General features: G+C 48.6%; 2 protein-coding genes across 4 annotated transcripts in view; one reads left to right on the top strand and one right to left on the bottom strand.

Moving 5' to 3' along the window:
- The window catches only part of MYH7B (myosin heavy chain 7B), a 29,558-nt gene extending 26,056 nt beyond the window's left edge, over positions 1-3,502 (top strand). For 2 of the 3 annotated variants that reach the window (XM_054081176.1, XM_054081174.1), the window contains 9 exons: positions 500-624; positions 926-1,041; positions 1,153-1,345; positions 1,425-1,628; positions 1,729-1,854; positions 1,971-2,141; positions 2,335-2,439; positions 2,799-2,894; positions 3,040-3,356. In XM_054081176.1, the coding sequence (XP_053937151.1) occupies positions 500-624; positions 926-1,041; positions 1,153-1,345; positions 1,425-1,628; positions 1,729-1,854; positions 1,971-2,141; positions 2,335-2,439; positions 2,799-2,894; positions 3,040-3,198 (1,295 nt within the window). In that variant the 3' untranslated portion in view covers positions 3,199-3,356. The other variant, XM_054081175.1, reaches the window with a different exon arrangement.
- A 380-nt stretch (positions 3,503-3,882) lies between these two features.
- TRPC4AP (transient receptor potential cation channel subfamily C member 4 associated protein) overlaps positions 3,883-15,810 on the bottom strand; it is a 39,119-nt gene continuing 27,191 nt past the window's right edge. Inside the window, exons 11-19 of the mRNA XM_054081177.1 lie at positions 15,595-15,653; positions 13,341-13,442; positions 11,427-11,510; positions 11,026-11,116; positions 10,525-10,665; positions 8,875-8,983; positions 8,561-8,673; positions 8,135-8,341; positions 3,883-6,506 (exon numbers count right to left, since the gene is read on the bottom strand). Of these exons, the coding sequence (XP_053937152.1) occupies positions 6,369-6,506; positions 8,135-8,341; positions 8,561-8,673; positions 8,875-8,983; positions 10,525-10,665; positions 11,026-11,116; positions 11,427-11,510; positions 13,341-13,442; positions 15,595-15,653 (1,044 nt within the window). The 3' untranslated portion in view covers positions 3,883-6,368. The remainder of the gene's footprint in view (positions 6,507-8,134; positions 8,342-8,560; positions 8,674-8,874; positions 8,984-10,524; positions 10,666-11,025; positions 11,117-11,426; positions 11,511-13,340; positions 13,443-15,594; positions 15,654-15,810) is intronic.

The raw sequence follows: 15,810 nt of genomic DNA, 5'->3' as shown, positions 1-15,810 counted from the left end.
GGGCTCAAGGTTTCCCCTTGGACTCTGCCCAGGGTCCTCGTCCCTTCTCCTTAGCCACGTGGTGGGATGGGGATCCTTTGCAGGCAGGGAGGAAACCTTGCTGCTCAGCCAAGCCTGGCTTGGAGGGATGCAGCAGCCCAGCCAGGAAGTCAGCATGTGTCTTGCCCTCTTGCTGGGGCCGCTCTGGGCGGGCAGGCACCATCACTTGGCTCTTGTTGGCAAACAGTGTGTGTTCTGCTGCCGAGAGAGCCATGGCTGTGGCACACCACCAGGTTGGAGGTGTAGCTCTTGGACAAGCAGGGTCCTTAATGCCTCTCTCATGCCTTGTCCTTCACCCAGACTGCAGAAGAGCCCACAAATCTCCCCGAGCACAAGCTCAGCTGCTCTCCAAGGGTCTGGGGAACATCAGCAGAGCCTGGACAGGGGGACTGGAAGGTCACCTGTGCAGGGCTGGCCCCACAAACTCAATCCTGACCCCATGTCCTTCCATCCCTGCCAGAGGAAATTGCTGATCTGACTGACCAGATTGGTATGAGCGGTAAAACCATCCATGAGCTGGAGAAGCTGAAGAAAGCTCTGGAGAATGAGAAAAGCGATATCCAGGCAGCTCTGGAGGAGGCTGAGGTGGGTCCTTGTTTCTCCTTGATGCTTGCACGTGCCCACTGCCCTCAGGAGCCCATCCTGCAGCTCTGGGCGGGCGCTGCTGGAGCAGCAACGCATGCTGCGCCAGTAGAGTGAAGGTCCTGAGCTGGGCTGGTGCCCTGAGCACCCCAAACACCTCATCCATGGGGGTTCACAACCACAGCAAGGCATGGGGTTGTACAGGGCTCCCAACACCACTCTGTGCTGGGGGCAAGGCCAGGCTGCGGTGGGTGGCTGAGGAGATCCGCCCCAGGGACCTTCTCCTCACTGCTGCCGTCTTTAGGGGGCCCTGGAGCATGAGGAGAGCAAGACGCTGCGCATCCAGCTGGAGCTGAACCAGATCAAAGCTGATGTGGACAGGAAGCTGGCAGAAAAGGATGAGGAGTTTGAGAACCTGAGGTATGTGCAGAAAGGGGACACAATGGGACGTTGTGGAGGGGCAGAGGTGGCACCGTGGCCCAGACTGGGTGTCTTTGGGCAGATGGGGCTGATGCATCACCCTTCCCGCAGGCGCAACCACCAGCGAGCCATGGACTCCATGCAGGCCACACTGGATGCGGAAGCCCGGGCCAAGAACGAGGCCGTCCGGCTGAGGAAGAAGATGGAGGGAGATCTGAATGAGATGGAGATCCAGCTAAGCCACGCCAACCGCCAAGCTGCTGAGTTCCAGAAACTGGTCCGCCAGCTCCAGGCCCAGATCAAGGTTGGGATGGGTTGGGTGCTGTTCCCACTGCCAGCCCCAGGTCCCTCCCATCCCCACTGACCCCCACTCTGCTCTGCAGGACCTGCAAATCGAGTTGGATGATACTCAACGCCACAACGACGACCTGAAGGAGCAAGCGGCTGCCCTAGAGCGCCGCAACAACCTGCTGATGGCAGAGGTGGAGGAGCTGCGGGCAGCGCTGGAGCAGGCGGAGAGGAGCAGGAAGCTGGCGGAACAGGAGCTGCTGGAGGCCACCGAGAGGGTCAACCTGCTCCATTCCCAGGTGAGGGACCACCCGGATCCTAGGCTCCTGCTGTTCCAGTCCTGCCGTGGGGCCGTGGTGAAGGGCTGGTTCCTGTGGCACTGCTCTGCTCTGTCCACAGAACACGGGCCTGATCAACCAAAAGAAGAAGCTGGAAGCTGACATCTCACAGCTGAGTGGTGAGGTAGAGGATGCAGTGCAGGAGTGCCGCAACGCTGAAGAGAAGGCAAAGAAGGCTATCACGGATGTAAGAGCCCAGTGGGGCTGGTGGGTGGGAGGAGAAGGGTGGGTGTCAGAGCTGCTCCTGTGTCTGGCAGGGAGGCCTGGCCCTGTGCTGACACCTCTGTGCTCTTGGTCTTGCAGGCTGCCATGATGGCAGAGGAGCTAAAGAAGGAGCAGGACACAAGCGCGCACCTGGAGCGGATGAAGAAGAACATGGAGCAGACCATCAAGGACCTGCAGATGCGCTTGGATGAAGCGGAGCAGATTGCTCTCAAAGGGGGCAAGAAGCAGATCCAGAAGCTGGAAGCCAGGGTGAGGTGGCAGGGGCAGATCCCTGGCTGTGTCCCATCCTCTGGGGCCAGGCTGTACCTTTGGGGCAGTGAAGGGCAGCTCCTGCGGGCCTGGGACCAGCTTCGTGTCTTTGCTGCAGTGGCTTAGCCTTGACTGTGGCTACTCTGAGCTGGGGAAAGGGATTTGACCTGAGCTGGCCTCTATCCACCTGCAGGTGCGGGAGCTGGAGGGAGAGCTGGATATGGAGCAGAAGAAGATGGCTGAAGCCCAGAAGGGCATTCGCAAGTATGAGCGGAGGATCAAGGAGATGAGCTATCAGGTACGGCAGCACCTGGTGCAGCTCCAGCCCAGCAGGACTTTGTCCTTTGCTCGGGTCCTTGTGTTATCCAGCATCCCACTCCAGCCCAGCACATCCCTGGCTTATCTGGGCACCGTGCTGGGACCGGTACAGGCAGGATGGGCTTCTCCTTGTCCCAACTTCCACCACTTCCTCTGTCTTGCTCCTTTGGTGATACCTCTTAAGCTTGGAGGGGGGGAACCAGGGGGCTGGGCGGGTGCTCGCTCTGTGTGTGAAGGGCCCTGGCACTGCTGGGACTCCTGGAAGAAGGTATTGGGGCAGCCAGAGCTGGTACTGAGGGCTCTTCTAGAGTCTTGCTGATGGGGTTGGGGTGCTTGCAGGCCGAGGAAGACCGGAAAAACCTGACACGGATGCAGGACCTCATCGACAAGCTGCAGAGCAAGGTCAAGAGCTACAAGCGCCAGTTTGAGGAGGCGGTAAGTGCCTGTCACCACTGCAGCTCTCCTCCTGGGGTGGAAAACAGCAGTGGGTTCCCTGGCATGGTTGGCTGCAAGGGGATGGGACCATGAGGAGTTGTCAACCTGGTGTCCTGCTGTGCCATCCCACCCTCACCCCCTCCAGGAGCAGCAGGCCAACTCCAACTTGGTGAAGTACCGCAAGGTGCAGCACGAGCTCGATGATGCTGAGGAGCGCGCTGACATCGCCGAGACACAGGTCAATAAGCTGCGTGCCCGCACCAGGGAGGTCATCACCTCCAAGGTAAGCTCACAGTTGTGGTGAGTGGGACACAGGGCCAGGGCTCCTGCCATCCTTGGAGGCAGAGAAGCAGTCGTACAGCCCAGGGCGCTGCTCTCCTCGCCTGCTGCCAGGACCTGAAGGCTGGCAGAACCCTCCCTGCTTCCATATCCAGGATCTCAGCAACGTCCATTTGGTTTTTTTGCCAGCACGAGTAGCCGGTGCCCGGCCGCCCGCCCTGTCCCGAGCCGCCTGCTGTAGCTCAGAGGCGCGTGGCTGCAACAGCCACCGCCAGCTTTGCACTGCATGAATAAACATACACCTGTCAAGCCTCGCTCTGTTGTGTTTGTCACAGGGTAACCAGGGCCTTGGCCTCTGCTGCTGGGGATGCCAGCAGCAAGCTGGGGCCTTAGGGGACATCTGTCACAGCCAGGCAGGGACAGCAGAGAGGCACAGGCCTCCCACGTCCCTGCTCTATCCCCCTAGCTTGCTCCTAGGGAAGAGCCCTTTCCTTATCCCCTTCCCACCAAAACCCTTCAGCCCCTCCCAGCTGCAGGAGACAGGAGCCAAGGGCAGAAGAGACCCAAGTGAACCCACTACACCCCAGGGGAGAACATAAACCGTCCTCCCTCTGGTCCTGCAGGGCAGCAGGGGGGTTGTCACAGCTTTGACAAACGGACTGCAAAGAAAGACATCTCCACTCGGGTCTTTAAAATAGAGTTCTTTAATAGTTTCCATTTAATATGTTTATTTGCAGTTAGTAAATTGGCATTAATCCGGGCAGCACAAACCTCAGCAATCCATAGGGACAGTGCAGACTTCCAGAGCATTTGTCCCACCTCCCCCTCTGCCAGGCTGCCGCAGCCTCCGCCGAGCTCTCCCCTAGCACCACGCAGGACGCTTCCTCCCAGTGCTCTCCATAAATAAGACAAAACAAGGATGAAGGACAGAGCTGTCTGGTCCCTCTCAAAATTAAGACTCTTGAGGCATCTGGCATGGACAGATGAGCCCACAAAACCACAGCCCCAGTTCAAATTTGCCCCCTCCCTGCACACTCACCCTCCTTCCCCCAGAAAGCTCCCTGGCGGGAGGAGCTGCTGCGGGTTCCTTCCCTGCGCCTCAGCCCGAAGGAGAACGCAAAGCCAAGCCGGCTCTAGCAAGCGAGGACCCAAAAGCCACCCAAAAGCAGGCGGGGGTGATTCCAGCTCAGCCAGGGCAGAGGCAGCCTCGCCCCAACTGTCCGTTCCGTAAACACAGCGGTGGAGATGAGACTGCGGGTTTATAGCAGCAATCACTGGATGCACCAATTAACTGGACTGTGGAAAAGGCATCCCTTAACTTAAAAGCCTTTTAATTCGAAGCATTTATTTGAAGTGTACATCTATTACAGTTAAGAAGAAGCAAAGATACACCAAAACCACAAATACCCAAGAACAAAAAAAAGTACAGATGTGAAAGAAAGAAGCTGAAAGGAGGGAGGGGGGACAGGATGGGAGGGATTTGGTGAAGAACAGAGGTGCAACCAACGCAAGAAGGAGCTCCCTAACACAAGGGGTGCGAGCAGGGGAGCCTGCCCAGGGGATTCAGCCCCCAGGGAGGGACAAGCTGAGCCCAACGAGCTCCCAAAAGGCTCCCAGTTTATGCACAAGTTCAGCAGCGTTCACCACCATGGAAGCAAAGTACTGGCTGCAAGTCCCCAGCAGGACACCGAGGTGTGAGATAAGCAAGAGAAGGGTGACTTTTAGAGAGCAAGTCCTGCACCTGGGGCTGGAAGCCTCATCCACTCATCCAGGCCCCACAATAGGGATCCTCCAAGTGGGTTTCATTCTGCTGGCAAAGATTAGAGACAAAACACCACACAGCTCTAGGCCACCCTCGCCCCCTGGTCCCTCTCCAGAGCCTGGACAGAGCTGAAGTCAACTCATCTCATCAAATAAAAGCAGGAAATTTAAAAATCATTAAATCCATGTTTCAAAGAAAACTGGTTTCTTTTAGCGTTCTGATTAAAATGCACTTACTCAGGAGTTCAAGCTGCATTTCATCCCTGGGAACCTGACTGTTCTGGAGCAACAATTAAGCTTAAGCAGGTAGGGCATGTGCAGGCCTGGAGTCCAGGACTGCCAAAACCCAACTGCCCTTTTTCCAACATAGCCTAGGAAGCTATTTTCAACCAGGAATGTTTATACCCAGCATTTACCACATTCTGATTAAAATAGATCCAAGAAAAAAACTGCCATCTCCAGCAAATACTGCACCTCAAGATTAACGTGTATTAAGGACTAAAAGCAGAGACTGACGTAAGGCTTCCAGGCACAGCAGGTTAGCAGAGAGCAAAGGTCCTGAAAAGGATTGTAAAACCAGATTAGTTACCCAAGAAGGGACAAGCCGCAAGTTTAAAAAATTAGTACATTTTAATGCTAGTGCTCCATGAAAAAGCCAACCCTTGTTGCAATTTCATCACTGCTGAAACGTCTCTGTTCTCCTCAGCATTGTAAAATGCCTTTAAACGGGAAGGATCTGCAGGAAAGACAGCAGGAGCGGAGGTTCTCTCCTAATGCACAGATAGATTTAGTACCAAATGATCCAAAAGTAGATGGTAAAGAGGTGACTGGAGCTAGGGCTCTCAGGAATTAAAAGCACACGCACGCACGCACACACACACACACACACACACTCGCACTCTATCCAACCCCAAACCCCTGATTCCAAATCCCAACAGAAGAGTTCCACCTTGCGGGAGCTCTGCTCACAGCTGGTGTGGTGAGATCCCAGCAGATCGGCTCTTTGGACCTCATATTTGGAGGGCAATTTCTGTGCTTTTTGACTTGCTAATTCTGGTAGCCAGGAATGACAACCACAACTCAATTGGCACGTACAGAGTATCCTCATCTGTCCACAAAAAATATCCCTGCCCAGCCACACTGGATTGGGAGAGAGAAAAAAAGAATAGAGAGGCTGGTTTTTGCAGGTGTATATTTTTATCCCAGAACAACTGTAAGGTACATCCCTGAATGTGTTGCCCAGAGAGCTTTCCAAGTCTCATCCGTTAAGAGATCAGAGATGGGGACCGGGAGGGGGCTGGGGTTTTGACAATGCAGTAACGCTCCACGGTTCCAAGCCGCACACGCACACACACATTACACAGCGTATCCCTGAAAATCCACGGGCTGCGAGGTACCCTCCGAGCGCTGTCCGTCAGAAGCCAGAGCGAAGAATTACTCTTCAGAAAAGTCTCTGTCAATGTCCATATATGCCTCGTCGATGTAGCTAACTATGGCACAGGGAGATGTCCGGTCTGGACTGAGCAGTATAGATACAGTCTCTTTCCAGTAGGTAAAACTAATACATGAGCTCTGTAGGAAGAGATGGAGAGGCTGGTTAGAGCAGTCCACAGAGAAGACTTATCCCAAAGGCACACAAAAGTGACTGAAAAATCGCTTCCTGTTCAGCATTGCCTTCCCCAGCCACGGTTTCACACCTCTGGTTCTCCATTCAGCCCACCCTTCCCAGGGCTGCAGAGTAGAAGGGGTGGATGCAGAACCAACTACACCATCTACAACGGGCCTCCCACCACCCAGACACCAGCAGGGACTCCTAGCGCCTGCGGCAACTACAGCCCTGCTAAGAACACCACAGGGTGACCGCTGTCACCACCACAACAGGGTGACCACCTGCGCTGGCAGGCAGGGCTGCCCTGAGCATTACACACACACAGGCACAAACTCCTTTCCTGTCCAGTCCAAACTGGGACACGGCAGTTCAAGCTAATGCTGGCAGTAGCTCCCACTACAGATATAGAAGATAGAAACAAAGCACCCTCCCTGCTAATATCCCTCCTGCATCATTCTCCTCAGGCCAAAACGCCTCTCCAGCAGCCCTACATCCCATCATGCATTACCCACAGCCTCTACACAACAGACAACTATTTCCACCCCACCAGTGGCCCAAGACATAAGTACAGCAGTATGCATACACAGCACAACGCAGCCCTGAAACACAGCACTGGCAGAGACCTTTGGTTTCTGCAGCATCACCCCACCGAGGCCCAGCACACGATGGATGCATCAAATCCTGGTGTGAACATCACAACACAAAGCTCTGCATCAGCCTGGTGTTCCCCAGGACTGACTGGCTCAGCCCAGCGCTCCCCCAAGCAGGAAGCGCTAAATGAGGCTGAGAAAAAAAGCGTTCAAGTCTGCAACCGTTCAGCGGAGCTTCTCTCTCCCAGGCAGACTCCCTCTGTTGTACTGCGTTCTGGGGAACTGAAGCTCCTTGTTCTATCTACCCCTGAAGCCCTCGTGCTGCCCCTCTTCAGGTGCCTCACCGGAAGGAGATTACCTGCACTGCAGTTACATCAGCCATAAGGTTGTGTGCTACAGGTTACAGGCACATCAGAGAAGGGGTTCTCACTAACATATTAAAAACCCGTTAAAGCTGCCACCCAAACACTGAAAAATCAAGGAAGAAACCTGTACCATTCCACTTCTGCCTTCTAGAGCATAAACAAGAGAGTCACCTTCTTACGATAGGTCTTTCTTCCTCTTCTCAGTACCCAACACAGACCAGCTCTGGAGTGGAAACTTGCAGGCTGCTTTCCCCAGGGCCGCTGCCCTGTCTTCTACCAGCTACACCACACCTTTCCTGCACTTTTTGCTACGCCACTTTGCTATGGGAGGGATTCTGCCATGTCTCCAGATCCCCACCTCTCGAACTCAGCATCATCAAGCTTCTTTTCTGGGTGCTAGAGTCAAGACCTACGGTCCTGTTCACAGGGAAACCCAGCACCTACCTTGTGGTAGCCTGACTGCTTGCAAAAGGGAGCTGATTGGCTAAGACAGCGTGAAAATCACTCCAGAAAGTTACACTGGGGCACAGAACTCGCTCCCCCCTTTCCCTTCACAAACCCTCTCCATTTTCCCTAGGTAACTGGTAGGCAAACATTGCAATGATCGAGTCCTGCTATGGTAAAAGGTTCACGTACATTTTCTAAGCAGGTACTGTCTTTATCCTTGTTGAGGTAATGCTGTTGCCAGAATCGCAGGAGGCTGTGGAAATTGTTCAAGATGAAGCCTGGGTATTTTTCTGTATACTCCATTTGTTGCAAAGTGCGCAGATAAAAAGGTAGCTTTTCTTTCCTTCGGGCCAGCATTAGGATAACTAAACTTGTGTTCAAACAACTGACGTTTTCCTAAAAGCAAAAATGACACAGTAGGTCAAACAGAAAAACAGAGACATCAGTTGGACACACGTCCTTACAAAACACGCTTGTGGTAAGCATGCAGAGGAGTACAAAGAAAGAAGGGAAAAGAGTCTCCTCAAGAGAGGTCAGATTCCTCCCTGCTCCCAGCCCAGTCCATCGCTATATGATATCAGTAAGACAACCGCAAAGGTACTGTCAGCTCTTTACCTGCGTAAGTGTCTGTACATGAATAATATTAATGAGACGGAAAAGAAAAGACATTCTCATGGACATCTGGGACATATATGATAACAGGCGGCACTCTGACAGGACTTCTGCAACTGCAGCAAGAAGAAAAAGACAACCATCAGGTGACTGAAGTCTGGTACTTAGTCCATGCAATGCGGCAGTAAGCATTAGTGCTCAGTGCAGCAACAAACCCGCAAGATACCATTGTTTTGTCTAAACCAAAGTTTTTCAAAGCCCAGACTTAATATAACCATTATCACCACCAAACACACCCCTCATTTCTTATTCTTTACCTTTAGCATCAGACTGATTCTCAAACCGGTCCAGTGACAGCGTAATGCAGCGAACAAGCATGTTTGAGTCAACTAAGGAACTGTTGATCTGATTTAAAAATATCTGGAACTAAAAGAGAAATACCTTTTAGTGTTGCATTAAAAAAACCCAAGCAATAAAATTCACCCACACTACACGAACAGGCATAGATGGGGTCTGACAGAACAGCATTTCATACTCTTTCCAGATACACGTGGCCAAGAGGTCTACAAGGGGACCAGGTCAGCAAACCCAAGTAGGAAAAGCTACAAAAGGGTTTGCCAATGGGGCAACAGATTTCCAGATTTCTGACATTGAAAGAGCCCAGTTCTTGAAGGTGACTGGAGAAACCACCTTGAATCCTGCGCACAAGCACCTAAAACACATGCTTGACCAACATAAGGCTTCACAGATGTCAATTATTTCCCATTCCCAGAAACAAGACGTAGGTTCTTAATGCCACGATACTCAGGGTTGTTACCTTTTTGTTACCTCTAACAAGAGCAAGGGGAGATGAACATTCCCGGACCTGCCTGATCCAGCCCAACCCAATACTGGTACCAAGGGCTGACCAAAGGATCCCATAGCAAGTACTTTAAAATCACTATGGGAACAGCAAAATGCCAAACTCCTGGCACCACTAAAATCTCTTTAAAAGCTGTGTTACTTCAATGAGACCAAGATGTAGTATACTATGTTTTGAGAGAGGGAGACAAGACAGCATGGCTGTCCAGCTCTACACTTTTGTACAGCAGATGGTGCTAGGGAGGAATACAGTGAGGGACTCATACAGAATGGGAATTAAAAAAAGTTAGAGATGAATAAATAGGAAGTACACAAAGTATAAAGGCAGATTCTCTAAAATATGCGAGTTCATTTACCAGAGAACAATCTGAAATTAAAAACATCTTTCTCTTAAAATACATCTGTTTCTGTTCTCCAAGGGCTGCCAGACCTAACTGCAACTAGAGAAAAATTACAGTAACATAAGCAGGAGGTCATTCAAAACCTACCCAACAGTTGATGTTATGTGAACAAAGTGCACCAGAGCATGACTCCCCTTTGCACAGAGACCTGCCCATGTTTGATCTACATACGCAACTAAGTTTTATAGGTAATTACATCAACCATGACTTCTGAAAATGTCTGTAGGTTCAAACAACATCAAAGATGATATGCCTTTTTGGAGTATCAAATATCGATGAATGCTTTAAGTCATCTCTATGAAGAGCATCCTCCCAAACTCCAGTAGAAGATGTTTTGGAGCCTGTCTTAATGTCCACAAGTACCAGCTTAACCCAAAACACTACTGTGTTTTCACAGGAAACAGCGCTTCACAGGAAGCGCTCTACATCTTTGAGCCCTGACCTTAGGCCTGCCTGGTTATGTAGTAGGGCAACGTTTTCTGAATAGCTCTGTATCTGCTGACTCAGAATAGCTGGGAACACTTCTGAAACACCAGTGTGCACAGCAACACACATGCTTCTGAAGCGACACTGGTAGCTCACTCTTTAGTGTTTATTGTGCACGAAGCTCAACAATCACATCAGAAGAATCTCAGTTTTAGTGCTAGGTTTGGTTATAAGAGCATGTAAGGTGACCTACTGGGGACAGCTTTTACAAATATTTACCTTCTCATCTGTGTTGATGTACTTGTTGAACCTCTTGAATGCGTCAATATTGAATTTCATCAGCTCTCCCAGAAGGTCAAAGTAACTCTGAAGCACATCTCGTGATTTGCACTCACTATCAACAATGCAGTAGAGAATATGCTGGCACAGGAGGAAAACACGTTACCGCCATAGCTCAGCCCAAGCCAGCAGTACAGCACAGACTCCGATTTAAGCGCTATTTAAAACATATAGCTGCAGGTTTGGTTCTTAGATGATGGAACTGAAGACAGACAATTCGTGAGTTCCATCAACTTAACTCCCCAGTGATGCGGGCTATAGACTTGCCCACCCCACACCACACAGCCACGAGCATAAGTCATCAAGGCTTTTCAAAAATTGCCCTATTCCCAGTGAATTTTTAATGCTACATTTTTACCCCCATTTAAATTCATTACAGATAAGTCCTTCTTGTTCACTATGCAGATACGTTGCAGATAAGCTTGGCATAAACTTTGTTACCTCAAGGAGTCCTCTCTTTAGCAGGAACATCTGGTCTGCATAGGAGGTGGTGCCTCGCAGAAAACTTTCAACTGCCCTTGCTTGCCAAAACCTGAGAAATAGAAGAAATCAGGTTTTAATTATTTTATGACAACTATAAACACAATCAAAGTTCCTAACCAGTTTCACTTTGGTCTGCAGCTGGATTCAGAGCGGTTGATCCTGCAGAGACACTGACTGTACTGGGTATGGGGTTCAATGCTTTGAATGCTTTTTCCTTTCTAACCTGCGCTGCCAGTGTAGCCAAGTGCCCAAAGCCAGATCTTTCCACAGCTTACGTTTGTCAAGCACTTTCAACTGCTGTACAAAAACAACTTCCCAGTCAACTCCAAACAGCGTGTTACTGTGCCAGGTGAACCCACCTGAAAGAGGATTCAGCTGGTTCCTTCTTCATGACCTGAAGCAGCCTGGTCAACAAACCTCTCTTCCCATCACACACAAGACTCCTAGAGCAGGTGAAGAAATTACAGCATGAGTAGAAGGGCTGGCAAGCACCATACCTTGTAGAACACTGAATGCAGTCTCTTCTCCACAGCTTTCAATGATCAAAATCCCAGTATTAAATATACAGTACAAACACTCAATACTTTTACTGTTTCTACCAGTGGAAGAGTTCTCCTCACTGCCTTTGGTAAATGTCCACAATACCTGCAACACGACTTCCAAATAAATCCTAATGAAAAATTATTCATTTTCTCTCAAAAACTTAATGATTTAGAAAATACCAATTTACAGCTTGTAGGAATGAAGAGAATGGAAAAAATTATATACCGCATTGGAGCCTAGGAGTGAAAGAAACTACACCTTTATTTTCTCGACAAATCTTTATTTTCTCAACAAATGTAAAGGAAGCTCCAAATTCCATTTAGGAGGCAGAGCTGAGCATGGGAACCTAGATGCTACGTGAGGTAGCATCCTTCTGTATGTACTTGTAAAAGTACAGAGGCGGTAGAGCTGCAGTACTACTTATATTAAATAACATCTTCAGTGGAGCATCAACCCACAGTAAAAGCCTGTGCAGAAGCAATTCCTTGATCTCAAGTAGCAAGAAAAGCAACATAAAAAAAGCATTAAGAGTGAAAAAGAAACCAAGTTTAGGCCAGAAACTGAGCAATGCTGCCTGCCTGGTTACACCAACCATTCTGCAGAGGTCAAGTAAGGTGCTTCAAGCCCTATTTGCTATTCTGCTCAGAAAACACCCCAACACGTGTATTCAGCAGATGCACCCAGGTTAATGTTTTGTGCCAGCACCTTTGCCAAGGAGCTGACAAAGCCCCTGTGGGAAGTGGTTTGTCTGGCAGCACAGCAGTCTGCTCTAACCAACACATCCCAGGGAGATAAGAATCTTTGTACACTGGAAAAAAACCTGTTTACACCCTTTATCGGCTTCCTTTGTGTGCTCCCAGCAGGTGAAATTCCTCCCTCTCTCTCAATACTTACTCCTTTTTGAAAAAGGCCAGAGAGGTAATTGCTCAGAGGGTCTGAGTAACACAGACACCATTTCTTCCCCATTAGGCACAGTATTATGATAATATAGAAATCGTGTCAAAGAACTCCCTTCTGAAGCAAGGCAAACCTGCTCTGTGCAGAACCCAGGTGCTGCTGATACTCTGGGGGTATTCTGTATTCTGACAACTAAATTCTGTAAACGGTGTTTCATCTTACAAGGTCTGTACATCAGAATTGTGTATTAAAGAGCTTACCAAAACAAAACAGTCAACGTAACAGATACTCAAATATAACATGGTTGATTCCCTAAGTGGTTTAAGATGTTAATCTAAGTTAGCTTATTCTAGTTACTAACTGCTCTTAAAATAACAACTCTAAGTAGACACACTTAGATCTGTTTATGCAGACTGGAAACGTGTGCACAGACTGCTCCTGAATCTCAAAGCTAAGATTTATCAGTGGCAGCAATCCATGCATTAAAGGAATCGCAGTTTACTTTCCAGGTCTGTCTGCAATGCCTGCAGTGGGAAAGGCCAAACAGGCAGACCTAGCACATCATAAGGAAGTCCAGGCCGTGAACTGAAATCCCCCGTTTTAGGTTGCTTCAGTTTTTGAAGTGCCTTATTCTGAGCACAAGCACACTTTGGACTTGCTAATGACCATGAACATCATACAATCCTAGGCACCTCCTGCTGAAATAGGTCACTGAAACTAAAGCAGGTGAGGTGGACAGAAGGACCTCAACCGACACAGCTGACATCAAACCTCCAATGTAAGTGCTTGCAAAAGCTGGAAGCTGCTGACCTAAACCCTCTATTCCCACTCACCTGTCTGTGTTGACAACTGCATCAACTTCAGGGATGTTGGCTTTATGGGAGATCGCACTCAACTCATTAAGTTCTTGGCTGTTTAAAAGGAGATACTTGTTCCTAAAGCAAAACAGTTGGGGAGTCAGGGAGAAAAACATTATGAATCCAAAAGGCGAGCAAACATGCAATCCCATAAAGAGTAAAGCCACGTGCCTAGGAGAGCTGCAGGCCCAGGCAATCACCTTTCACCTCTCCTTACACCCCTCACCACAGCGTTCTCCCAAGCCAGGCCAGGTGGCTGCTGCTTCATAACCCCTCTCCAACATTAGCCAAATCCAAGTTTCAACACTGACCAGCTTCAGAATGCCAGCTTTTTACTGACCTATTCAGGATCTTATGGTTTGCTTTGTTTGTGAATATTTGCTTCCAGATGGCACTTGTTTTTCAAAGTCACAGCAACATTTTGCTGAACTTCAGCAGGCTTAAATAGCAAACTTTTTCACAGCTTCCTACAGTCTTTGCCATACAGTGACTGTGCTCCTTATCAGGAATAAACCTCAATCAGAAAGCAGAAGCTGCAAAAAACTACTCAAATCATCCTGGTATTACTCTGAGCAAATCACTTAGACTGGAATTATTTAAAAGCTTCATGAAATGAAGAAAACAAAACATAGAATTTACATTAAATGCTTCAAATACTGAACTTTTCATAATGAAAAGCTATTTATCTGTAAAATAAATTAAGCGCAGAACAAGTCTGACAAAGTAGAAATGTAGTCCAGTGGCTCGCTATGATGGACTCCCTGCCCAACATCAGTCTGCTCCCCTAAAGCCCTCCCACTTCAAAGTCCTCAGAATCAACAGGTTTCTGTAATGAAAATACAGCCTCTCTCCATGCCATAAACAGTTCTGCAAGTTTGGTTTATACAGTTTTACTGAAGTTAATAGTAGCACATGAATACTTGCTGTCATCCTGCCCTCAGCTGACTCAGCTTATCCATGATTTCATAGAAAGTTCATGTAATTATTTGTTTGAAACCCCTAACCAGATTCCACACATTCCACTTGCTCGAGTGCTACGGCTGAAAGATGTTTTCTGTTTAAAGAAGCTTGAGGTCTCTGTAATAACCACTGAAGTAGGAATAAGATTTAAGACGTATAGGAAAACCTGGAGCAACGCCTGGGCAAACAATGTCTTGCACGGAAGACTTACAATAGGTCAGCCTTTCCATTTACAATACATCCAGCAGTGCCCCACTCTTAAAACTAGTACTTTCCAATCAAAAAGGCTGATATTTCAATACGTGTATTTAACAGTACTAGAAAAAGCCTACACAAAAATATCACCCTGGCTGTAGATAACAGCAGCTAGGCAAGCAGTGAAGGTGTATACATATTTAGTGCAATACAACTCAAATGCAGATGTTTGTATAGAACAGGAAATCATCCTGCAGGACTGAATCAGAGCAACTGACACTGACAATGCAAGATATGATTCTGCAAGGCAGAACAGAGCAACCTCTATACCAGCAGAGGAGGTCTGCTTTTTCAGTACAAGCATTAAAAGATAAACATAAATAAATCTGCATCGCCCTTCAACTACTCCAGCAGACTCGAGCTTCCTAAGTACGCTTTTTGAAGGCCAACAGCAGTTTTTCTTCTATTTCTAACCCAGGTTCCTAATGGCTAGCTGATAGGCAATTGTTCCCCTAACATTTTCCCACCCTGTTTAATCAGGTCTTCTCCATAGCTGGCATTTAGACTGCAATCACATCTTCCCAGTCCATTTACAAAGCGAAAAGTGTACAAATTAACCTCTTCAGCAGTATGCTGCTTTCACCCTGATCTTCCAACAGCCTGTTTCACACATGTTCCACACTGAATTAAACCTGAACATGTCCCCACAGGGTACGTGTGCTCTTGCGAGCATGTTGGCTCACTACCAACTCCCGGAGAGAAGACAGATAAATAGCATCATGAAAGCTGCCTCCTTATTTCTTCAGCCAGAAATTCTTAACTCATCACAGAAATGTTTCCACTTTGTTTCAACATGAAGCAACATGGGCAATTTCAAATCATGAAGAGACACACTAAGACATGCCCACTGCAGAGCACATCCTTAGCCTTTACAAAGCAGGTGCTGGAAAGCACATAATGCCTGAATCGAGTGTAAGGACAGTACAACGTTTCACTTATACGGAGGCCGAACCATGCCTAGGACACCCGCTGTAACTGCAACCAGGCAAACAATACCACAGCTTTTTATACTCACTCATGGTGATCGCTAAAGCTCTGAAGAAGCCTCAAGAACTGTATCTTTAAAGTAATGTCCTAAAAAGAGAGAAGAAAGGTCAAAAAAAAATTCCTTTAGGATTTTTGGATACCATTAGTTACCAAGCTGACGTGAAACAGTTGAAACTGAAAGCCTATCCAAACCAAATCCATTTGGACAGCAGAGCAAGTGACTTGCATAAACGGAGAAGGTTGT

The sequence above is a fragment of the Cuculus canorus genome, chromosome 16 (assembly GCF_017976375.1).
Source record: "Cuculus canorus isolate bCucCan1 chromosome 16, bCucCan1.pri, whole genome shotgun sequence".
NCBI lineage: Eukaryota > Metazoa > Chordata > Aves > Cuculiformes > Cuculidae > Cuculus > Cuculus canorus.
This window is presented reverse-complemented; position numbering and strand designations above follow the sequence as displayed.